Source organism: Carlito syrichta, unplaced genomic scaffold (genome assembly GCF_000164805.1).
Source record: "Carlito syrichta isolate Samal-C Ts95f unplaced genomic scaffold, Tarsius_syrichta-2.0.1 Scaffold301887, whole genome shotgun sequence".
NCBI lineage: Eukaryota > Metazoa > Chordata > Mammalia > Primates > Tarsiidae > Carlito > Carlito syrichta.
This window is the reverse complement of record NW_007245983.1, coordinates 150,733-176,144: the sequence shown is the minus strand read 5'-3', so window position 1 is coordinate 176,144 and position 25,412 is coordinate 150,733. Positions and strand designations below refer to the sequence as shown.

At 39.7% G+C, this 25,412-nt stretch overlaps 1 protein-coding gene and 1 pseudogene across 1 annotated transcript in view; both read right to left on the bottom strand.

Annotated features, from left to right (window-relative positions):
- SCAI (suppressor of cancer cell invasion) overlaps positions 1-25,412 on the bottom strand; it is a 184,791-nt gene that overhangs the window by 34,017 nt on the left and 125,362 nt on the right. Inside the window, exons 8-14 of the mRNA XM_021711146.1 lie at positions 24,044-24,142; positions 23,741-23,893; positions 13,804-13,905; positions 13,446-13,547; positions 11,395-11,473; positions 9,655-9,754; positions 6,812-6,893 (exon numbers count right to left, since the gene is read on the bottom strand). Coding sequence (XP_021566821.1) covers positions 6,812-6,893; positions 9,655-9,754; positions 11,395-11,473; positions 13,446-13,547; positions 13,804-13,905; positions 23,741-23,893; positions 24,044-24,142 — 717 coding nt within the window. The remainder of the gene's footprint in view (positions 1-6,811; positions 6,894-9,654; positions 9,755-11,394; positions 11,474-13,445; positions 13,548-13,803; positions 13,906-23,740; positions 23,894-24,043; positions 24,143-25,412) is intronic.
- Positions 2,837-5,624, bottom strand: LOC103257877 (annotated as a pseudogene).

Genomic DNA, 25,412 nt, shown 5'->3' with positions numbered 1-25,412 from the left:
CAATCTACTCACCTCAGCCTCCCAAAGGCACGGGATTACAGGCTGAGCCACCGAGCCCGGATTGGATTTAGTCTTATATGGACAGCTGAGCCCCACCCAGGTCAAGTGAATCAGAAGCACAGGAAGTGGGAGCCAGCTACAGGTGGTTCTGAAAGGGCTGTCAGTGTTTCTGGTTCACAGAAAGAGTTGAGAACTACAACTTAAACAGTATGCATGAGTTACTTCCATGAAAAAAAAAGTAGAATTTTAACCCTCTGCACTCAGATGTCCCCTCTGAAGGAACATGGTATATCTATTCAGATGTCCCCTCTCAGGGGACATAGAGATTGCTGGTGATTATACAGGACAAACTTATACAAGAACAAATTATTCAAAAATGTATGTATATTTCCTTACAGTTTTCCATTCCAAAACAATAAAAAAAATCTATGTCCCATTTGAAATCTGTCAAGCTTCTGATTGATAAGTTGAGAAGTGGTTTTCAAGAATCATGAGTATATCCTTCCACATCTCTTCAGACAATAAATTACATATTATTAATGTGGGAGGAAGAAAACAAGACTGCATTGTCTGCTCAAATAGAAAAACACCAGGTGGAAGACGTCAAACAAATTATTATTGCACATCATGTTTCAATGAACCTGCAATGCATGTTGGTGACTGTTTCACACATTAGAAAAATATAAAATACAAAATTTTGATTTTTTTTGTTATAAATAAGTTCCTTAATGTCCAAAATTCCATTATAAGCTAAATATCATTACAATAAAATAACTGGTTCCAATGCTATACTATTTAATATGAAGTGATTCATTTTCCCCTATTTTGTAAAAAAGCGCACTAGTTGCTGGTAGGTGATCTGTGAGATGTCTCTGAGTGAAAAGAATTAATGAAGAAATACCCATAAAAGTTTAATGTTTAAATGAAAACATATTTAGGAATCACTTATATACACATAAAACATTCATATATATATATATGAATATATATAAACATATATAGCAAAGTAGAAACTAAAACAAAACAAAAAAACACATATATCACCCAGTCCTCTATTTTCATTAAACATTTGTAAAGTAGTAGCATAAAACTTTATACATGCTTTTGTGGGAAAAGTAATCATCAGACATCTTCATATGTTACCACAGAGAACTACATGCTTGAATTAGTTGCATTTAGGAGTACCAGTTTTTTTGGGGGGGCACATATATTAAATTTTATTTTACTTTTACATTTACAAGTTCAGGAAACTGTTTTGAAAACAGGAAGATTAAGGCTGCCTTTAAAGAAAGCCTGATTCCCTCTGCCCCAGTCTCAGCAGCACTGTGCAGACTCCAGCTGGGGACACATGTCAGGAAAATGTCCTTGTCCTGGCATCTCTCAGTGGCTGGGGCTGTGTGATGGCATCTGAAATGGTCACTGTAGCTTGTTCCTCACCTCAGTGCCTAGAGGCCACCTTGCCCTAGATTTTATTGCTGGTGAAGTTGGTTACCTACCTTCTAGCTATATAGTCAAGAATGGTGGCTTAATCAGAAATGGGCCCAGTGGTACACTTTTTGTGAGATGAAAGGAAGTTGAAATGTGTAAACTGGGCCAGGCTCAGTGATTCAGCCTGTAATCCCAGCACTTTGGGAGGCCAAGGCAAGTGGATGCTTGAGCCCATGGGTTTGAGACCCGCCTGGGCAACTTGGTGAGACCTCGTCTCTACAATAAAATAAAAAATTAGCTGGGCGTGGTAGCGCATGCCTGTAGTTCCGGCTACTTGGAAGGCTGAGGTGGAAGGATCACCTGTGCCCAGCAGATTGAGGCTGCAGTGGCCGGGAGCGTGCCACTGCACTCCAGTCTGGGTGACAGAGTAAGACTCCAACTCAGAAAAAAAAAAAGAAAGAAAGAAATGTGTAAACTGCACTAAACTCTGCAACGCTGACATGTTGTCCCTGCTAGTCTTTGGTCCCAGGAGAGGTCACAGGAGGAGACAGGTGGAGATACCCTGCTGCCCATCTAGTTGTGACAAGTCAGGACAGACATGACCAAATCCACAGCAGCCTAAACTCCAAAGCCCAACTAACTCTGCCTTTCCTGTGCCATGATCCTTTGAAGACCCCCAGAGATATTCCCCTTCTCAGGTAGAAGGAGCCTATACTCCCTGCACTTTCCAAAACTGCACCTCCTATGCTGAATGAGATAAACACTTGGCAGACAAAAGTCCAAAAACGTGAACTAGCATCACAAACGCAAGGGTTTTGAAAAGAGGGGCTATTAGAAGTCATTCTCTGGCCACCAGTGATGTCACAGGAACAAAACAGTCACAGTTCTATAGAATGGTTTGCCTCCATGGTCATAGCAGTGCCAAGATAAAAGTCTAAGGTGTCTGTCAGTTAACCCCTCAGAGTTGATGTTGTATGAGCCTCTCTATTTCTGCAGTCCCCTTGTTTCTCCATCCCTCCTGAAAGAGCTGGGTACTGTTCCTGTGATCCACTAGTGACAGGCAAGACCACCCCACCAGTCAGGAGAGCCTTGTGCACCCCCTTCTTTGACAACTTAAAGAAAGTACCCCTAATGCCGTGAAATGTTTCCTCCCTTGTCAGTCTATCAGACTGCAAGTGTTCAGTCTTTTCTACCCTCTGAGGAGAGCAAAGGCCAGTGGCATCCAATGACCTGGTAGAGGTTGGGGTGGGGTCCCTAGAGCATCTCAATATCCAAACTAAGTTGTAACAGTTGGGGTCCAGCATCACAGGCCCATGGGAGAGTTGGGGAGTCCTAAAAGGTAGGATCTCCACCTGGTTGGGCCCTGGTCTAATAAAGACATCTGAATTCATAGGTCTTATGCATTAGTTTAGCAATCTGGTTTCTGATATCAAAAGAGCTTAAAGTCCCCTTCAAAACATGCATGCAGGTGTCCTCTGCTGATGACCAGAAAATAGTGCTCCACCTTGGTTCTATTCTTTTTTTTTTTTTGAGTTGGAGTCTCTGTCGCCCAGACTGGAGTGCAGTGGCCACTCCCAGCCACCGCAGCCTCGACCTGCTGGGCTCCAGCGATCCTTCCGCCTCAGCCTTCCAAGTAGCCGGAATTACAGGCATGCGCTACCACACCTGGCTGATTTTTTTATTTATTTATTGTAGAGATGAGGTCTCGCTGCCCAGGTGGGTCTCGAACCCGCGGGCTCAGGCAATCCACTCACCTCAGCCTCCCAAAGGCGCGGGATTACAGGCTGAGCCACCGAGCCCGGCCCTGGGGTCTATTCTACATAGTGATGCCTAGAGGTATGGTCGGGTACTACACCAGGCGGTCTATGTATGGGGCATCATCCTCCAGGATCTGTTGGTGTCCAATCACAGTATACATTATCTCCCAGGGTACACAGAGTTCTATATACATCACCCAGTGAATGATGTGATCCTCAAACTGAAGGTCTCCACTGTGGTTCAAGTCGCCCCAGGTAGTGCAAAAAATCTTCGAACTGGATCCCCCAGATCTCCATCCTTTTCCTCCTGTATCTTCTGATGATGCTGGGGCAAATTGATACTTATACCAAGGCTCAACACAGGGATTTTGAGCAAACTTATCCTAAAATGCAGAAATAAATCTTTCGAAGAGATCTCTTACAATGACAAACTTGAAGTTTGTCTTCAATCGCCTCTGGATTTCTGCCATCACTGAACAACGAAGCAGGGGAGGCCGTTCTTCCTGTGAGCATGCCCCATGTTCTCGAGGATCTCCTCAGTGGAAGGGAACACACCATTTAGAACTATCAGCACTTTCTTCCACTGGGTGTTGCCCTCTTTGGGAGTCTGGCAGAAAAGAATCTTGTGCTTGGGCTGGGTGTGGTACCTCAAGCCTGTAATCCCAGCACTTTGGGAGGCCAGGGTGAGGGGATTGCCTGAGCCCACATCTCTAAAATAAATTTAAAAAATTAGCTGGGTGTGGTAGTGTGCACCCCTATAGTGCCGGCTACCTGGAAGGCTGAGGTGAAAGATCGCTTGAAAAGAAAAAGTAGAATTTTGAGGTGAAGGATCGCGGGTTGATGCTGGAGTGGCCATGAGTGTGCCACTGCACTCCAGCCTGGGTGATGGAGTGAGACTCCATTTAAAAAAAAAAAGAATCTTGTGCTTGTCACAGACAAATATTCAGTCCAGGACAAACTAGGAGACAGAATTATGTGAGAGATTATTCAAGGCTACATCCCTGCAAATGCTGCTTCTGGTGAGTTCCCGGCACTCCAGATAGACCAGGGGTTGAAATAGTCAGCTGCCCAGGGGCATTTTCTCCATTGACTTCAGTTCTCTTCTGGCAACTTCCCTACTTCTGGCATGGTTGTCAGGAACAGAAACTCCTGTATGGAGCTGTAGGCATCTGAGTCTTTAAAAGTCAATGTGATGAACTTGCTGGCCACCATGAACATGAAAATCACCCATAAGCATGCGGCCCACAGAAGCACTGTTGGTGCATGCTGTCAAATGTACGCCATCCAGTGATTCTTCCTTCTGAGGCCTGGGGTTCACATTTTCTTGCTGTGTTTGCCCTGACTGAAGTTTTCTGTTTCTCTTGTCACCTCTGTGGAGTTAGTGCTGGCCCCACTCCTCTGGTTCTTCCCATGGCCCTGCAGGCGAAGCTGGGCTCAGGCCTTGCTAGGCCTGAGGGCAATGCTGCCAGCAGCCTCTGCACTACTGCCCAACTGGCTGCAGGGTATGGTGGCAATGACGGCAGCAGAAGGAAGGAGGAACCTGGCTGCTGCCACTTCACACGGCCCAGTGCACCGGGCCAACAGTGCCAGTAGTACAAGTTTTTAAAAAGACTAAATTGGTCTGTGCCATGATCTGATTTGACTACTGTATATGGGGTCCCCTTCTCACTTCAGAAGATTAATACGTTCCGGACAATTTAATTGTTTAGGAGTGATACTGCGTGTGCCATTGGGAAATAAACAAATGACAACAACAAAAAAACACTTTTCACTGGGTGTGGTGGCTCACACCTGTAATCCCAGCACTTTGGGAGACAGAGGCAAGAATACTGACTGCCTAAGCCCTAGGGTTCAAGACCAGCCTGGGCAACTGGGCGAGGCTTGATTTCTATAATAAATAAAAAAATTAGCCAGGCATGATGGTGCATGCCTGTAGGCCCAGCTACTTGGGAGGCTGAGACAGAAAGATCACCTGAGCCTGGGAGGTTGAGACTGAAGTAGCCTTGAGCATGCCACTGCATTCCAGCCTGGGTAATAGAGTGAGACTCCAACTGAAAACAAAAACCAAAACTACAAAAACAAAACCAAAAAACCCTTTCTATTATTGCACAGATGTCCTAGCCATCAGAATTTTAAAATTTAGAATTAAATCATGATACATAATTGAGTAAATACATTTCCAATAATGGCAATGGTGTTTTTAAAAATCAGCATCCAATATTTATTCTACATTCAAACAGTGCTCTGGAAATAGCAGGCGCATACAATGAATGATATTATTGTGATTATAAGAGGTAGTGTCCTATAATGTCCAATTAAATTGAGAGAAATGGATAGATTGCTAAAATACTCTAAATGAATGCTAGTTCATGTTAAACAATACACTTGACCTGGTGTATCAACACATTCTATCACATCAAACTGTAGCAACTGACTCATTATCACTGACAAAGACACAGAGTCCTTCTTTTGAATTCTGCAATGATACAAAATGTCTGGACTCTTCTGGTTTCATAAGTTTAATTGGGGGAGCCAATAAACCTTTTCGTTCAGCAGCCTCCCACACCCTCCCACCTTCCACAATATAACACACACAGTTTAAGAAAGTACACAGCTAACTTTTGTAAAAATCAAAAGTTGTAATACTAAACTGACAAAATGGAAAACAGGAAATATGTTGAGAAATTCAGGATGGGTTGGATGCTCTTAGAATTCAGAGTTTAGGTTTAAAAAGTAAAACTAAACATGAACACTAAATGGAAAACACAGACTCGGCTCTCTTGGCTACCAGACATTGCCACTACTCTTCTGAAATAAACCTACAAATGTTTTGCTTCTCCATCTATCTATAATATGGACACCCACAACAGAAATAAAGTGGCAGATCTGTGCACCCAGCATATTTCTAAATATATTTTTCACTAAAGAAATTTTACAACCAGATACAAAAGACTCTAAAGTCTGTGATTTCATTTTTCTGTAAATTACTTAAGTTTGAATTCTAATATCCAACTTTCCAAGTATTTCACTACTGGCCATTTTAGAATCATTGAAAATCACCACTTTGACAGCAAAATATAAAACAAAGGATATTGAAGTTAGAGTCCTGTCACTTATTTCAGCATTCACAGCAATCTTTTTCCTGATTGCCATACATTTTTAAAAAATTAAGTGTATGTAAAACAGTATGTTAATATTCAAAGACTATAACTGCATCACACGAAATAGAAGTGGCAAACTACAGCAGCTCAGCGTGCAGAAGGGGGAAACGTTTGAATACTAGAAAATAAAATTCACCCTTACATCTCTACCTCTATAAAAGAAAATTATTCTAGGTTATATATAAAAGTAAACCTCCCACCAGAGATCTTGAAAATCTTGAATATTTTTTTCCTGCAGGAGGATTTATTATTTTCCACAGAGTGTCCATTCATGCGTTTTCTTCTTCTTTCTATTCATAGCACCAGATCCTGACTAGCATGCACAACCTCAAAAGAAAAGAAACACTAAATACAAATTGTGTAAAATTAAATAAAACAAAGCAAAGTAAAAAGGCACACATTAAGAGTGGGTACCCTTGGGTTGGTGCCATAATGTCTACCTGTGCAACAGCTCTCGGAACTCACCTTGTATGCAACACTATTGGAGGAATCCACAATGATAAACAGGGGCTTCCTGGTGAAGGGATAGAGATCGCCAGGGTGAAGGCTGGGAAAACAATAACAACAATAACAATGAAGAACTGTTTAACTATGTCGATCACATCTCAGAAATATGACTTTTCAGTTTTGTCTGGTCCTATCTCCTTTTCATCATAGCGCTGAGGGAAAAACAAAGATTAATTAAGGACAAAAAAAAATCTGCATTTACTGGGATACCTCAGTTTTATTTAAAAACAAAAGTTTAGAGACAATTCTTATTCAAGAATATCTAAGCGAAAGATAAGTCCATATATTAAAAATCACTAAACACATAGCATGAAAATCTCAGAAGTCGGCATATATGTGCTTATTTCATATTCAAAAGCTCCCTCTAAGAATATATTTTGAAAATACAGAGCCAGGCTCGGTGGCTCAGCCTGTAATCCCGCGCCTTTGGGAGGCTGAGGTGAGTGGATAGCCTGAACTCGCGGGTTCGAGACCCGCCTGGGCAACCTGGCGACACCTCATCTCTACAATAAATCAAAAAATTAGCCAGGTGTGGTAGCGCCCACCTGTAGTTCCAGCTACTTGGAAGGCTGAGGCGGAAGGATCGCCAGAATCCAGCAGGTCGAGGCTGCAGTGGCCGGGAGCAGCCACTGCACTCCAGTCTGGGTGACAGAGTGAGACTTCAACTCAAAAAAATAAAATAAAATAAAGTCATTCTGTAAGTCAGACTTGGTGGCTCAGTCTGTAATCCCACACCTTTGGGAGGCTGAGGTGAGTGGATAGCCTGAGCCCGCAGGTTCGAGATGCGCCTGGGCAGGCGAGACCTCATCTCTACAATAAATCAAAAAATTAGCCGGGTGTGGTAGCATGCGCCTGTAGTTCCAGCCACTTGGAAGGCTGCGGCAGAAGGATCGCCAGAGCCCAGCAGGTCGAGGCTGCGGTGGCCGGGAGCGACTACTGCACTCCAGTCTGGGTGACAGTGAGACTCCAACTAAAAAAAAAAAAAAAAAAACAATGTAATAACACAACCACATTGTATTTCAATGAGTCTTTAAAATCTGTATCTATTTTAAAGATCTTTAATATTTCAAGTAACATTTTTTATTTTATTTTTTTGAAAAAGTAGAATTTATTAAGAGGACAGAAAAGTTCCCACAGTGAGGGGGATGCCCTCAAGTTACATCTTTTTTTTTTTCTTTTTGAGTTGGAGTCTCACTCTGTCTCCCAGGCTGGAGTTCAGTGGCCGCTCCCAGCCACCGCAGCCTCAACCATGACCTCAAGTCACAGTTATGGAGGTACACAAGTTTATTCGGGGCCCCATAGGAAAAAAATAAAATTACCTCCAGGTTATGTTTATGAGTTGTATGTGAAACATGAATTTTTCTTCACACTTGGATCCCATACCCAAGATATCTTACTATGTATATGCGAATATTCCAAAATTTGAAACCTGAAACACTTCTGGTCCCATGCATTTCAGAGACGGTATACTCAATCTTCATTGGAAACGCAGTTTCAGACCAGTTCAGTTTTCTTTATAACTAGACTGCCATTTCTCACCTAGAGAAATTCCAGAGCCAATAATGGCCCAAGCAGTAAAGAACACCTTCACTTAGAAAAACAGCAAATATTTTCATAGATGAAATTCTATTTGAAATCATGTAAATAAATTCATTTGTGCTGTAGCAAATCAACAAAATCTTAAACTAATAAAGTTCAATTCTACAGGCTGGGAAGAGTAGGAGTAAGGGAGAGAGAGAAGAGATTTGTTAAAGGATATATATATATCCTTTAACAAATATATATATACAGTTTTGTGTTTTTGAGCTGGAGTTCCACTCTGTCGCCCAGGCTGGAGTGCAGTGGCACACTCGTGGCCACCACAGCCTTGACCTGCTGGGCTCAGGCGATCCTTCCGCCTTAGCCTTCCAAGTAGCTGGAACTACAGGCACACGCCCGGCTAATTTTTTGATTTATTGTAGAGACAAGTTCTTTGCCAAGTTGCTCTGACTGGTCTTGTACTTCTGGGCTCAGGCAATCCTCTCGCTTAGGCCTCCCAAAGTTACAGGTGTGAGCCACCGTGCCCAGTTTAGGATTTGTCAATTTTAAAAAATGAAATTAAAATAAAAGTTCAGGCCAAGCATGATAGCTCATGCCTACAATCCCAGAGCTTTAAGAGGCCATGGCAGGAGGATCTCTTGAGGATCACTGGAGCCCAGATGCTCAAGACCAGCCTGGACAATATAGGAAGACCTTATTTCAACAAAAAATTTTAAAAATTAGCAGGGTGTGGTGGTGCATGTCTGTCGTCTCAACTTTTCAGGAGACTAAAGAGGAAGCTCTCTTGAGCCCAAAAAGGTCAAGACTGCAGTGAGCTATGATCAAGCCGCTGTTCTCCAGTCAGGTAACAAAGCAAAACTCCATCCCTAAAAAAAAATTTTTTTAAGTCAGTACTGATGCATCCTGACATATTATTTAGTTATGCATATATTTACTGGCTCTAACTACAATGCAATTTTGTTCATTGACATATCCCCAGTGACTGCATAGTGCTTGACATATAATACTCAATAAAATATTTGTTCAATGATTATCAAACAAAAATTCTAAATTCCTAGGATAGTCAGAGACTGAAACATTGCTAGAATCCAAATAAGTGTTTCCAGTTTGTCTCTAGATCTTAAAAAATAAAATAAGTGCTATTAAAAGTAGTCTAAGGGAACCTTTTTAGTACTAGAAAACATTTCCTATTTTACTTAAAATACCTTTTTATAGACAGAGTGATACTTTTTATAAGGGGAGAAAGACACCAGAATACATACCAGTGCATTTCCTTGTGGGACTGATTTCGTTTGTGGATAGCATCGCCATTTATAATATCCCGGTTACTATTAGTAAGTACACCTCCAAAATCATAAGGACCTATAAAAGCAAAAGGAAAAATCCTGGACTTCAATTGGACAGTAATATTAATATGATGTTCAAATACAAAAGTATTGTGTAAACATTAACATATGGGGAGATAATTACAAAACATTTAACATTTGAATTTAATAGAGTATTTAAATGATTTTAGCATATTGCTTGTTTCAACATTTTAAAAAAATCATTTAATTATTCATCAGTTCCTCACACAGAATATAATGAGAAACAAAACAAGAACGTACCACTATTCTAATAATAAAAGGGATGGAGATCCGAGACATTCAAGATTATACTTACATTTTTAGCAAAATTAAAATCTCAAGTGTAATAAAATTATTTTAAAAAGAAAGTTGTAGAATGAATCTTTTTCAGAATGAAATCTTAATCTCTTAAGTAAATATAAGTTTAAATGAGCAACTAGTTGTAAAATTTAGGAAAAAATTTGAATTTGAAAACTGTCACTGACAAAAATTAATTTTAAAGAAATGTACTGCCAAATTTCAGTGTGCAAAAAAATCCATCATTATCACTATCATATCAACGACGTTAGTTCTGATTCCTACTGGATTCATGTGAGTTAGCTAAACCTTTGTCTAAATGGAACATCAACTGTGGGATGTTTGGCTAATTTCTCTCAAAGGACCATTCACTTACTAGCTATAGTACTTTGAAAAAAGTACCATAAGAGGTTGATATGTTAAGTAGGGACCCAGAAAACACGATTTAACAGCATTTTGTAAGTTATAGAAATAATTATTCAAAAATAAAATTACCACCTTTATTACAAAAAAAGCCAAAGTAGTTTAGATTTTATATCACTTTAATGTTGTATAATATTTTATTTCTAAACCAAAGACAATTTTTTTGTTTTCATTTTAACATTTTAAAAGAATCTGTAGGTCATGCAAGGAAGATGGCAGGGACATGCATCGTATAAAGGAATGCAGATTTCAACAAACAGATGAGGAGGAAAATGTTAAGGATGTTAACAAGTTTGTTTAGTTTTTGTTTTGCCCAGACAAAGATTTAATTCTTATTTATACCAAGTTACTCATATAGTCTGACCAATTTCTGGACAGTTTTAAAGTTTTATTCTGAAACAGCATCCCAATATTCTACAGATCGAATTCATAAAACAAAATAAAAATAACAGAAAACAAAATCATGACAAGGGCTTGAACTTTCACAGTTACAACGTACACTGATTTCTACAGAGACTTTTATCCATCACATGGCCGCTGACCAGATTCCCCAATGCACTTAATGCTCAGAAAAATTCATTAATGTGAAATAGATTATTAAGCTTGGTTACTCCATCATCCTTTTTAACTTCAAAATTTCAAACTCCTTATGTATATTTATATTTATATTTATATATTATGTTTTTGGTAAATCTGATAGAGGAGCATGCAGCTGACACCTGAATTTTCTGATGATTTACGGGCTTCAACATATATTTCAGGAAATAAAATAGACTGGGGTATCCACAAGATTGCCAATTCTCAACAAATAGCCAGATTTCAAGTTTGGAAGTCTGTCTAGAAAACTTAAGATGGTCTGTGGGCCATGGGCCATTGTCTTGCAGAAAATAGAGAGTTCAAGCCCTGCTCACGACAGGGAGCATTCCTTTATTGTACCTTCACTATCAGAACGACCTGTGGGGAAAACACCAGTGGCTGACAGGTAAATTAGAAGGACACTATTGGCAGGCAGCTCCTGAAAGAAAATCACATATACAAAACAACAAAGAGGGAAAGACAACACAGTTTTCTTTTAGTTCATAACATTTCAAAGTTGAAGAGAAAATAAGAATGTACTGGTGTCTCTTCCAAGAGAAGAGTCACACTTTCTGGTTCTGAATTAAAACTATATACACAGGCCAGGCTCGGTGGCTCAGCCTGTAATCCCAGCACTTGGGGAGGCCGACGCGAGTGGATTGCCTAAACCCAGGGGTTCGAGACCAGCCCGGGCAACTTAGTGAGATCTCGTCTCTACAATAAAAAAAAAAAAAATTACTCGGACGTGGTGGCACACTCTTGTAGTTCTGACTACTTGGAAGGCTAAAGCAAAAGGATCACCAGAGTCCAGCAGGTCGATGCTGGGGTGGCCATGATTGTGCTACTGTACTCCAGCCTGAGAGACACAGTGAGACTCCAACAAAAAAAACAAAAAAACTATATACACAGCAAAGATTCATTATTAATCTATAATCCAGTAGTCCCCAACCTTTTTTGGCATCAGGGACTGGTTTCATGGAAGACAATTTTTCCATGGACAGGAGAGGGTAGGAGATCATCAGGCATTAGATTCTCATAAGGAACATGCAATTTTGACCCCTCACATGCACAGTTCACAATAGGGTTTGTGCTCCTATGAGAATCTAATGTGCTGCTAATCTGACAGAAGACAGAGCCCTCCTGCTGTGCAGCTCAGTTCCTAACAGGCCATGGACCAGTACTGATCCCTAGCCGAGGGGTTGGGGACCCCTGCTGATAATCTATAACTATTGTCAAACATTGGAAGACACTCTCTGCTTCAAATATTCATTTACACAATATTTACACAATATTCCCTAAAAACATGAAATGGAGAAGTAAAGATCCCCGCTATAAGTCTAAAAGACAAACTCCCCTCCATGGCTTTCTCTATACAGAAATTGGGAAGAATCCTCCTGATTCATATAATTCTTTCAGATAATAAAAATGTTTCTTGAGGCTGGGAACAGGCTCATGCCTATAATCCTAGCACTTTGGGAGACTGAGGAGGGGAGATTGCTTGAGCTCAAGAGTTTGAGACCAGTCTAGGTAACATAGTGACACTTGTCTCTACTAAAAAAAATAAAAAAATTAACCAGGCATGGTAATAAATGCCTGTAGTCCCAGTTACTTGGGAGGCTGAGGCAGAAGGATCGCCTGAGCCCAGGAGGTCAAGGCTGCAGTAAGTCATGATTGTGCTTATCCAGCCTGGGTAAAACAGTGAGAACTGACCTAGAAAAAAATAAAATTTCTTGAATATATAAGGAACTCTGCTCTTGTCTTTCAGTTCTGCATTGACTGTTATATACCTAAAATAGGTGAGTAATTAAAACCAGGAAGGAAAATTCTAATTAATCAATATTCTCCTTAATTAATGATAAGGAACAGACACATCATCATAAGCAATCCTCATTGGAAAAATAGTGATTTTACAGCTTACCAACAGTAAAAAAAGAAAAAGAAAAAATAATTAAGACCATTATTCTAAAGGCAGTTTTTCATTTTCATATTTTACCTAAACTCTTTTTTTTTTTTTTTTTTGTGTTGGAGTCTCACTCCGTCACCCAGACTGGAGTGCAGTGGCCACTCCCGGCCACCGCAGCTTCAACCTGCTGGGCTCCAGCGATCCTTCCGCCTCAGCCTTCCAAGTAGCTGGAACTACAGGCGTGCGCTACCACGCCCGGCTCATTTTTTATTTTATTGTAGAGATGAGGTCTCGCCAAGTTGCCCAGGCGGGTCTTGAACCCGCGGGCTCAGGCAATCCGCTCACCTCAGCCTCCCAAAGGCGCGGGATTACAGGCTGAGCCACCAAGCCCAGCTAACTTTTTTTTTAAACCTAAACTCTTGACCTAAACATTTTTTTAAAAGGGTGACTCAGATTCCACTTAGGGGACAATTTCACCATACAGTAAAACGTACTGGATCATACACACCTTAAAAGATGCTGCTAAGAATGTGTATAGTTGGCTGAAGGTTGGTTTGTAGAGCAGATACTTGTGGGGGTTTTCCCGTCTGGTAGGTTTGTCAGCTGATTCCTATATTAATACACAGAAAACATAATACATAAAATCTACATTTGACAAATGAATTATCAATGCCAATTCCCACTATCCTCTCTATCAAATATTCTTCTTTTTACTCAGTGTTACTGTGATTATGCTTATTTCTCCATGTCTCATAAACAAAATTAATCACTCATGTTTGCAGCATTTGTTGAAGGTTTGGCTGCATTCCAGGAGAACAGAAGCAGCCAGAGGGTTACCAAATTTGCAAATGCAGAGAGAAGATCACCTGCATTCCTGGTTTATTCATCTGAGAAGCTAAATTCATTGGTTCCCTTTCTAGGGCTTGTAACATCCGGAACATGTCAACAGTTAGTTCACTGAACTTAACCTGTAAGAAAAAAAAAAGAAACCCTGGTCATCAATGCAGCATACAAACTTTGAAGTCTTTTGTCACATTATTAGTCTTGACTTTCATGTGGACTTAAAGACACTGGGTATCTTATTCTCTAATATTTCATTATGAAAATTTTCAAAAACAGAAAGATTGAAAGAACTGTACAGTAACACTCTTACATTCATCATCTAGATCCTATAATTAACATGTGTATGTGTGTGTGTGTGTGTGTATGTGTCAGAGTCTTACTCTGTCACCCAGGCTACAGTGCAGTGGCATGATCGCAACTTACCATAACCTCAAACTCCTGGGCTCAAGCGATCCTCCCACCTCAGCTTCCTAAGTAGTTGGGACTACAGGTGCATGCTACCATGCCCAGCTACTTCTGTTTTTTTTTTTTCTTTTTTTGTAGACATGTGGTCTTGTTGTGTTGCCCAGGCTAGTCTTGAACTCCTGGGCTCAAGAAATCATCCCACCTCAGTCTCTCAAAGTGCCAGGATTACAGGTACAAGCCACCACACTCAGCTGAGATCCTATAATTAACATTTTCTATATTTGCTTTATCACATATCTACCCATACCTACTGATCCATCAATTTCCTCAGATGTTTTTAAAAAACAAAACAAAAAAGCAATTACAGAAGTACAGAGAGTATATTATATCCCACAAATGTGATAAATTCCACAGACTGGCTGATAAAGTCACAAATGTGCATAGTATGCTACATGAGGGGAAAGTTTTTCACTAACACCGCAAGGGTCTCTGGTCCAATGAATGAAATTTGATAGGAATCCTTGCTACAAGTAAAACTAAAAAAATCTAACTTTAGGAAAATTAGCTAGGCTGAAATATGGCTGTGATCCATATTTTAGCACCACACAATATTTAAGTCTTCATCTTTTTTTCATTTTCAGTAATACTTATATAGGACTTCAGGTAGTCACATTAGGATAAAAGAAGACATGCACTTTTTAAAAGTATCTGCTCCTATGAAATTTTTAAAAAGGAGGAATTATTTACTTAAGGCGAGAATCAGTTTATGAAGATTATTCACTAGACTTTCAAACATGTAATTCATTTAATATATTTTTAAGCAGACTAAGTAGAAAATTAAATTCTCCTCAACCAAAATTTCACAAAACAAAGTCACAAAACAAAGACAGGTTTTTCTGGCCATGTTTCAAGTCTCAACAAAGCATTATCTGAGTTTTCTGAAATGTGATAAAACCGTCCTAAAGTTTCACACATTCACTACTAGTTACCTCTACTCAAGAGAATGAAACAAGACCCTCTACCCCAGGGCTTCGCGATAATAACCTGGCTCACCTGTCCTGTGCACTTTGTCTAAAATGAGGCAAATAAATGAAAGCATATGCTCTAAGATACAAATAACACTTATAACTGCATGAGGGATTACAGGAACAAACTCCAAACACAGGAGATTTATAGATGGCTGTTTAGCCCAGTAACAGCTGCCTCTCTTAAGCCAGACTGCTTTCATGTCAAAAAAGTATTATCACACTTCAAACTTCAAGCCTGTTGGTCCTGATCTGATATCTCATCCAGATATCACATGAACTTCCCTATTCCCTATTCCTTCATGTTGGGTCAAGTTCCTTTAATCTCTCTAGCCCTTTAGTTTTCCTTCTCTATATTGTCCTTTGCAGATAGGTTTGTTACATTCCAAACCATATAATCAGGTTCAGTGACTGATATTATCACATAACTACCTATACAAGGCAGAAATCTCGAAATCATCTTTAACATCTACTCTTTCCTTACTCCTATAACCAACCAAATACTAAATACTATTGGTGTATCATCTACATATCTCTTGAAACTAACTTCACTGCTCCATTATGACCACCACTTGGTTAGTATAATATTATTGGCCAGGCATGATGGCTCACACCTGCAATCCCAGTATTTTGGGCAGTCAAGGCAGAAGGACTGCTTGAGCCCAGGAGTTCAAGACCAGTCTAAGCAATAAAGTAATACCTCATCTCTACAAAAATCTTTTAAAAATTAAAAAATTAGCCAGGTGTGGTAGCACACACCTATAGTCCCAGCTATTCGAGAGGCTGAGACAGAAAAATCGCCTGAGCCCAGGAGGTGGAGACTGCAGTAAGCCATAATCATGCCACTGTCCATCAGCCTGGGTGAAAGATTGAGACCCCAACTCAAAAAAAGACGAAAAAAAATATTATCATCACCAACAATTTTGTAACTGCTCTGTCACCCCTATTCTGGCTCCCATCTGTTCTCCACAATTATAACCAAAATGATCTTTTAAAAAAGCAGGCCTTATTCACATTCTTCTTGCATCAAAACTTTTGCTAGCTTCCCAATGCACTTAGGATACAAAATTACTTAGCATTCACTACCAAGTCCTATTAATACAGCCCTACTTATCTCTCATCCTCGTTTGGTTCCCTTTATTCTTTTGGTTCCAGTAAATTTAGCCTACTAATGTCTTCTATTTGTCATGCCCACTTCAGACTCCAGGCCATGACATGTGCTCTTCCTGTCGCTTGGCACACTCTGCTCTTTACATGATTAACTTCCCACTACTCTTAGTTCTTAGCTCAAGCATGTATTCTCAGAAAAACATTCAACGACTTTCCATACTAGGTGAAATTCCTCGATTATAGATACTTGAGCAACAGACATACTTCTCCCTTGTCATAACTGAAGTAGCTATTAGATGTGTATCTAAATGGTGACTTGATAAATGTTTCTCTTCACAATTAGACTGTAAACTTCATCAGAAAAGGTACTTTGTGATTTCTTTTTGTTTTTTAGTCCTACACATCCCCAGTGACTAGTACATAACTGGTATTCAATAAACACTGGTTGAATGAATGAATGAGTCATCTGCTTAACTCTGTCTCTCACCACAAGTCATTAATAGACTGGCATTATGAGACTATAATCAAGGATCATTTCTATAGCTCATTACTAGACTAGCATTATCAAAGTTATATTTTCTTTTTTGAGTTGGAGTCTCACTCTTGTTGGCCAGGCTGGAGTGCAGTGGCACACTCATGGCCACTGCAGCTTCAACCTGCTGGGCTTAGGCAATCCTTCTGTCTCACTTTTCCAAGTAGCTGGAACTACATATGAACGCCACCAAGCTTGGCTAATTTTTGTGATTTATTGTAAAGATGAGGCCTCACCAAGTTGCCCAGGCTGGTGTCAAACTCCTGGGCTCAAGCAATCTTCTTGCCTAGGCCTCCCAAAGTGCTGGGATTACAGGCTGAGCCATTGTGCCCAGCCTATATACATATATATATATATATATATATATTTTTTTTTTTTTTTTTTTTTTTTTTTTTTGAGTTGGAGTCTCACTCCGTCACCCAGACTGGAGTGCAGTGGCTGCTCCCGGCCACCTCGACCTGCTAGGCTCCGGCAATCCTCCCGCCTCAGCCTTCCAAGTAGCTGAAACTATAGGCGCGCGCTACCACGCCCGGCTAGTTTTTGATTTATTGTAGAGATGAGGTCTCGCTACCACGCCCGGCTGATTTTTTGATTTATTGTAGAGATGAGGTCTCGCTGCCCAGGCGGGTCTTGAACCAGCGGGCTCAGGCAATCCACTCACCTCAGCCTCCCAAAGGCCTGGGATTACAGGCTGAGCCACTGAGCCAGCTCAGTCCATATTTTCATATAAGGAAACAAAATAGCCATTTTTGTACCAAAAGGTAAAAATAACAGGTTCTGTTTCCAGTAATATAAAGGGTAGCTACCCATCAATATTACCCTTTGAAATGCAGAGACAAGTTTGCAGGAGAGTAAGAGATTTCCTGAAAGGCCAGGATTAAATAAGGGGAAGAGATTTAAGGAGATGAGTGAGGACTAATGCCTTCAGCTGTCCTAAGTAAGATTAGCACTGGGGACCTGGGTAAGAATTAGTTGGGAGGTGCCCCTCCCATACCTATAATACACCCATGCCCAAATAAAGCTAGAAGCACAAAAAGATAGGACCTTAGAGAAGGTATATACCAAAAACAAGCCTGCTCCAAAGACTGACATGAAGGAAGCTGCTCTACCTTGGTCTTTGCTCTGAGGAGATATGAAGGAAAGTCTCCCCTAAGAAAATCTCATGTAGTTTGCGAACCTAAATTAATACTATTTGCATGGTCTAAAAATCTATAATTTTTCATTTAAAAAAGAACAAAAATTGATAGTGCATCCAAGTTTTGGGGGAAAAGACAATGCAGATCCTCACTGGAAGAAGGAGTCTTCAAGCCGGGCTTGGTGGCTCAGCCTGTAATCCTGCGCCTTTGGGAGGCTGAGGTGAGTGGATTGCCTGAGCCCGCAGATTCGAGACCCGCCTGGGCAACTTGGTGAGACCTCATCTCTACAATAAATCAAAATTAGCCGGGCGTGGTAGCACGTGCCTGTAGTTCCAGCTACTTGGACGGCTGAGGCAGAAGGATCGCCAGAGCCCAGCAGGTCGAGGCTGCGGTGGCGGGGAGCAGCCACTGCACTCCAGTCTGGGCGACAGAGTGAGACTCCAACTCAAAAAAAAAGAAAAGCAGTCTTCAATTCATGTAGAATGGCAAAGTTAACAACAAACCAATAACCCAGATTAGAACAAGAAAATGTGGATGAATATATAAAAATCATTGAGGTACAGGTATCAGAAAGGATGCTAGAGGGACTGAAGTTCTAGAGAGGAGAGAATGGCAAAAAGGGGAGCTAACTATTGTAGTTGACCACTTATCTTAGTGTAGTTGACAACTTTCAGCCAGGTAAGAGGCTGAGACTCCTGGCTTTGCCTGGGAAGACTGAGAAAGTAGTGCTGGTGTTCAGAGTTAGAGTGACATTAGTAGGACATGGAGGGGACTTAGGAACAAGTTGATTTCCCCCAAAGACATTTATAAAATTCTAAAGCTGCTCAGTGCAGGAAACTAAAGAGGCAAGTCAGAAATCTCGAAAAAGAAAAGTGAATTGGCCTCAAGTCTTGTGGGGCTGAGAATCTAAGCTCAGAGTACCAATCCGAAGGCATCCAGATAAACATTCCAAACTCTCATGTGAAAGCTGTAGAAAGGCAAGTCCTAAAGACAGGGTAAAGCAGAGAGCTCTACCAAAGCAGTGGAACTTCCCTGACTCAGTTCAGACTCTGACTGAATTTCGATGATCACCCTCACTTTCTCTGTCTAGCAGAAGAAACTCCTGCTGCAGAAAGATAATCTTATTTGGAGTTTATAATTTTTACCCACACTGCCAGGGATTTAATAATAAATTAGTATGCAAGTAAACTATCAAGATAATATAAGTGAATTAAAAAAGTGAGAAACAAGCAATAGAGACAGACCTACACACCTGTAGTTAATGTACCTACATAGTGTAGTTAGCAGAAAACAATTTTAAAGTAACTAATAAATATGATAAATAAAATAGAAAGATACAGTAGAATACAAATGAAAAGATAGGGAATTCTGTCAGACAATTAAATCTATAAAGAAAGGACTTGGGTACAGTGGCTCATGCCTGTAATCCCAGCACTTTGAGAGGCCGAGGTAGGAGGATCACTTGAGTCCAGGAGTTTCTGCTTAGCTCAGGTGACACAATGATGCCCTCTCTCCATAAACCCTGCCAAAAAAATAGCTGGGTGTGGTAGTACATGCATACAGTCCCAAATACTTGGTAAGCTGAGGTAGGAGGATCACTTGAGCCCAGGAGTTCAAGACTGCAGTGAGCCATGACTGCAACATGCACTCAGTGATACTACAGTCTGAGTGACAGAGCCTGATTCTGTCTCTAAAATCAATCAATAAAAATCTATTTAAAGAAGAATCAAATAGGAAAATCTGGAACTAAGAAAGACAATATGTGAAATCTGAAATTTAATGATAGATTTAATAGTAGATTGGATAGATAAGAAGACATGATTAGTGGAATGGAAAAGAAGTGAACAGAAAACACTCTGAAATCTAGAGGGGAAAAAAATGATGGAAAATACAGAAAATGTAACAGACACAGGTGACATTATAATAGGGTCTACAGATGTGTAACTGAGATCCCAGAAGTAAAGGACAGAAAGAATGGAGAAGAAACGGTATTCAGAGGTTCAACTTAACTATGTCTCAAGATAGATTAAAGATGTTTTTGCTGAAATGAAATAAATTAGAAGAAAACAGAGAAAGATTTTTAAAAGTTAAAAAAATTTTTTTTTTAAAAAGAAAGACATAAATCCATAGATGCAAGAAAGTCTGTGAACCTCAGCAGGATAAAGAAAACTACACCTAATACACCTATGGATATACCATAATAAAACTGGTGAGAATTGGCTGGGCATGGTGGCTCAGCCTATAATCACAGCACTTTGGGAGGCCAAGGTGAGAGGACTGGCTAGACCAGCCTCCTGGGCAACTTGGTGAGACCTCGTCTCTAAAATAAAAAAAAATTAGCCAAGCATGGTAGCATGCGCCTGTAGTTCCAGCTATTGGAAGGCTGAGGCGGAAGATCACCTAAGCCCAGCAGGTCGAGGCTGTGGTAGACGTGAGCGTGTCACTGCACTCCAGCCTGGGCGACAGAGTGAGACTCCAACTAAAAAAAAATACCAAGAAACTGCTAAGAATCAAAGAAAGTGAGAACCTTTTTTTTTTTTAGAAAGTGAAAAAAACCTTAAAAGCAGACAGAGGAAAGAAACATTTCCTTAAGTGGAATATACTATGTGATGCATAATAAATCTAATACATGATTTCTCAACAGAAATGAGAGATAAGAAGAACATGAAATAAAATCTTTAAAGTGCTAAAAGAAAACAATTATCAAACTCAAGTTGGGGATGTGCAATATACTGCTCTAAGAGTAAAAAAGTCACAAGAAATTAGAGAATACTTTAAACTTAAAGAAAATATAAACCACAAAATATCAAAATCTGTGGAATGAAGTTCAAATAATGCTTAAAAAGAATGTTAAAGCTTTAGATTTTTATACGGAGGAAAAGTTCTGCAGTCAATTATCTAAGCAAACTAAAGACAAAGTAAGAAGAAAAAAATAAAAATCAGGATAGAAATTAAAAAATCAGAATAGAAATCAAATAGAAAAAAGCATAATAGAGAAAATAAACATTTCATTTACTACACTATCAAGGCCTATTACAATACCATAATAATGAAGTCAGTGTGGTATTAGCATAATAGACACACAGACCAAAGAAAAAGAATCATATTCAAACATATCTGGTCACCACATTTAGGATAAAAAGTGACACTACAATGTGATGGGGAAAAGATGGTCTTTTTAACAAACAGTGCTAGTTCTACCAAAAGTCCACATGGCAAGTTTGACCCATACTTCACACCAAAATAAAAATAAATTTCTGACAGATCATAGATCTAAACATGAAAGGTAAAGTAAACAAAGATTTTTTTTTCAAAATAGAACACAAAAAGGTTCTTACCAGACAGGAAAAATTTATAAATTGGACGACATTAAAATTAAGGACTCTGTTCACTAGATTCCTAATACCTGGGATAGGCTCTGGCACAGAGCAGGTACTCAATAAATATTCTAACTAATGTTTGAAAAAAAAAAAAGAGTGGGGGAAGACATTAGAAGAGAGTAAAAGGCAAGTCACAACATAGGAGAAAATATTTCAATATGTAAATTTCACCAAAGACTTTCCTGCAGTATATATTAGGACTCCTACAATCAATAAGAAAAAACTGGAATTGCTTGGTCATAGGGTGTGCATATATTTCGCTGTACTAGATAATGCCTGACACTTTTCTAAAGTAGATATACAATTTATACTTCTATGAACAAGGTATGAGATATTCAATTCTTTCACAAGTTGCCAGGACATGATATTATCAGTTTCTTGGTCTGTTTTGTTTTTGGCCATCTGGGTGATATTTCATTTGTTTTTAATTTATGCTTATTTGGTTACAATAATTTTATGTGAATAAAAAAAAAAGCGAGGTCAGTTGTGGTGGCTCATGCCTATAATCCCAGTACTTCGGGAGGCCAAGGCAAGAGGACTGCTTGAGCCCAGGGATTCAAGAGCATCCTAGGCAATATAGTGAGACCTCATAAATATGTTTCAAAATGTGTTCACTTAATATATTCATACTATAATTTCAAAAATGTTCTAATATATACATTTGCAAAATAACAACTATGAAAGCCAAAAATGGAGGAGCACTAAACAAACTGAATAGCAAAAATGATAAATGCTAGAATAGGATCCCAAATTAAAACTTGTGTAAGTAACACATACATAAAAACGTATTTACTCAGGTTGGCTGTGGTGGTTCACGCCTGTAATCCCAGCACTTTGGGAGGCTGAGGTAGGAGGATTCCTTGAACACAGGAGTTCAAGACCAGCCTAGGTAACACAGAAAGATCTCACCTCTACAAGAAATTTAAAAAATAAAAAATTAGTCAGGTGTGGCAGTGTACACCTATATTCCCAGCTACTTGGAAGGTTAAAAGAGAAGGATCACCTGAGCCCAGGAGATCAAGGCTGTGGTGAGCCGTTATTGTGCCGCTGTACTCTAGCCTGGGCAAACAGAGTGAGACCTCAACTTAAGAAAAAAGAAAATGAAAAGAGTATTAACTGGTGACTTTTTCAATATCCCATAATTTCTAGTAAATTACATTTTGAGTCCATTAAATCCTTACAACGGGATTATTATGTTATATAAAAGTATTTAAAAGTCCTTACCCTGGCCGGGCTTGGTGGCTCAGCCTGTAATCCCAGCACTTTGGGAGGCTGAGGCGAGTGGATTGCCTGAACCCATGGGTTCACGACCAGCCTGGGCAACTTGGCAAGACCTCATCTCTACAATAAATCAAAAATTAGCCAGGTGTGGTAGCACGCACCTATAGTTCTACCTATTGGGAAGGTTGAGGTGGACAAATTGCTGGAGCCCAGCAGGTCGACACTGCAGTGGCTGCGAGTATGCTCCAGCCTGGGAGACAGAGTGAGACTCTAACTCAAAAAAAAAAAGTCCTTATCGCTTTTTGCCTGATTGGAAAACAATACACAGAAATTTTGGAAACTTTAGAGAGTTGTAGAGAAGAAAATGAAATAAACTACAATTCTGCTATTCAGAAATGAACCTTTCAGATATTCATAAAGTTCTTCCTAGTCTTTTTGCTATGTACGCGTGCGCGTGTGTGTGTATATATATATATATAGATATATATATATACACACACACGCGCGCACGCGTACATAGCAAATATATATATATATATAGAGAGAGAGAGAGAGAGAGAGAGAGAGAGCGAGAGAGACATTCTAGCATATATGAAATAATGCTTATATAGATCCATAGCAAGTTTATTTTCATTTACTGTATTATGAGTATTTTCCTATGTTATTAAAATTGTTTCTAGGTTAGGCATGGTGGCTCATGCCTATAACCCCAGCGTTTTGGGAGGCAGAGGTGGGAGGATCACTTGGGCCCAGGAGTTTGAGACCAACCTAGGCAACAGAGTAAGACCGCATCTCTAAACAAACAAACAAACAAATAAACAAGCAAGTCAGGTATTGTGATGTACACCAGCTACTCTGGAGGCTGAGGTGGAAGGATCACCTGAGCTAATGGGGTCCAGGATGCAGTGAGCTGTGATCATGCCCCAGCACTCCATCCTTGGTGACAGAGCAAGGCGTTGTCTCTAAGGGAAAAGAAACCTCTTTCTAAACTACTTAAATGTCTGCAGTATATTCCATATATGCACATAGCATCATTAAATTAACCATTTCTTCACGGATGTTAGGATATTTATAAGGAAAAAGTTCTATGATAATCCATAGCACTGTTTTTAAAAGCAAATTTTAAGCACAATTCTTTCACAGTTCTTTACCTGATTATTACAATTACCAATAATGAGTGCATCAGCCAGAGACAACTGCCCCACAATCATGCCCTGTTCCAGCAATGGGGCTCCTGTTTCAGCAAGGCGATTAGATGTGATAACAATGGTATTATCATCATTTAATACCATTACAGGGTCCGCCTACAGAAAAGGGCAAAAAGAAGTTAATGGCCAAGACTAATATCAATATAATAAGCTATTCCTTCTTATTGATATGTATATACAATGAAAATATAAACTACATAGCCCTTTATGTATCCATAATTATTATCTTTCTTGTCAAAAGCTGACCTCAATAAAAGCGGCCACTTCTTGAAGCACCAAGTTCCATTCCACTTGATCTTCAGTATTAAAGCGATGAGTATAATCTTCAATTTCATCAGACAATTCCTGATTTTAAAATATCACAAAGAAAAAACTTTATTTAAAAAACCCATAAAAATACATACCTATATATACCATATTCCTTTGATTACTGTCAATACATAGCACCAATTATAACCAAAAACAAAGAATAAAAACTACATGGATATACTTCAAAAATCACAAACTTCAGAATGATACAAATCAAATAAGATCTTTACAAAGATCCATTTACTATTCAGAGATACATCAGCAATGAATTTACTTTATTTGTCTTTATTTATTTATTTATTTATTTGAACTGGAGTTTCACTCTGTTGCCCAGGCTGGAGTGCAATGGCACACTCAAAGCCACCACAGCCTCAACCTGCTGGACTCAGATGATTCTTCTGCCTTAGCCCTTCAAGTAGTTGGATCTATAGGCATGTGCCACCACGCCCAGTTAATTTTTATTTATTTATTGTAGAGACTGGTCTCAAACCCCTGGGTTCAGGCAATCCTCTCGCCTCTGCCTCCCAAAGTGCTGGGATAACAGGCGTGAGTTACTGTGCCCAGAAGCAATGAATTTACTAATAGAAAAGTCAGAAAAGAGAAATTCAAAATTTTTAACATTAAAAAATGAATAATCCTGATCTTATTTGGATTTGTATCTTAGAGTTTCTTGGACATAGTCCTATTAGTAACTAGTGGTAGATTAAGACAGAAAAGGAGTATGTAGAGCTACTTGTGGAGGCCCTGTCAAAACTGGCATGCTATTCTTTTTTTTTTTGAGTCGGAGTCTCACTCTGTCGCCCAGACTGGAGTGCAGTCGGCCACTCCTGGCCACCGCAGCCTCGACCTGCTGTGCTCCGGCGATCCTTCCGCCTCAGCCTTCCAAGTAGCTGGAACTACAGGCGCGCGCTACCACACCCGGCTCATTTTTGATTTATTGTAGAGATGAGGTCTCGCCAAGTTGCCCAGGCGGGTCTTGAACCTGGCAATCCACTCACCTCAGCCTCCCAAAGGCGCAGGATTACAGGCTGAGCCACCGAGCCCGGCTGGCATGCTATTCTTGAAACAAAAATTAAGTAGTGTGCTATTGAAACTACTGAGTACAGGGTACAACTAGAATTTAGTATGGAATAACTATAGAAATTAAGTGAATCCTGAATACAGTTAACTCTTAATCACCTGAGTTAATAAAGGAGAGTGATGCAGATACTCTAAAGTGATGGAAAAACTAAAATTCATTCACAATACCTTTTTTTTTTTTTTTGAGTTGGAGTCTCACTCTGTTGCCCAGACTGGAGTGCAGTGG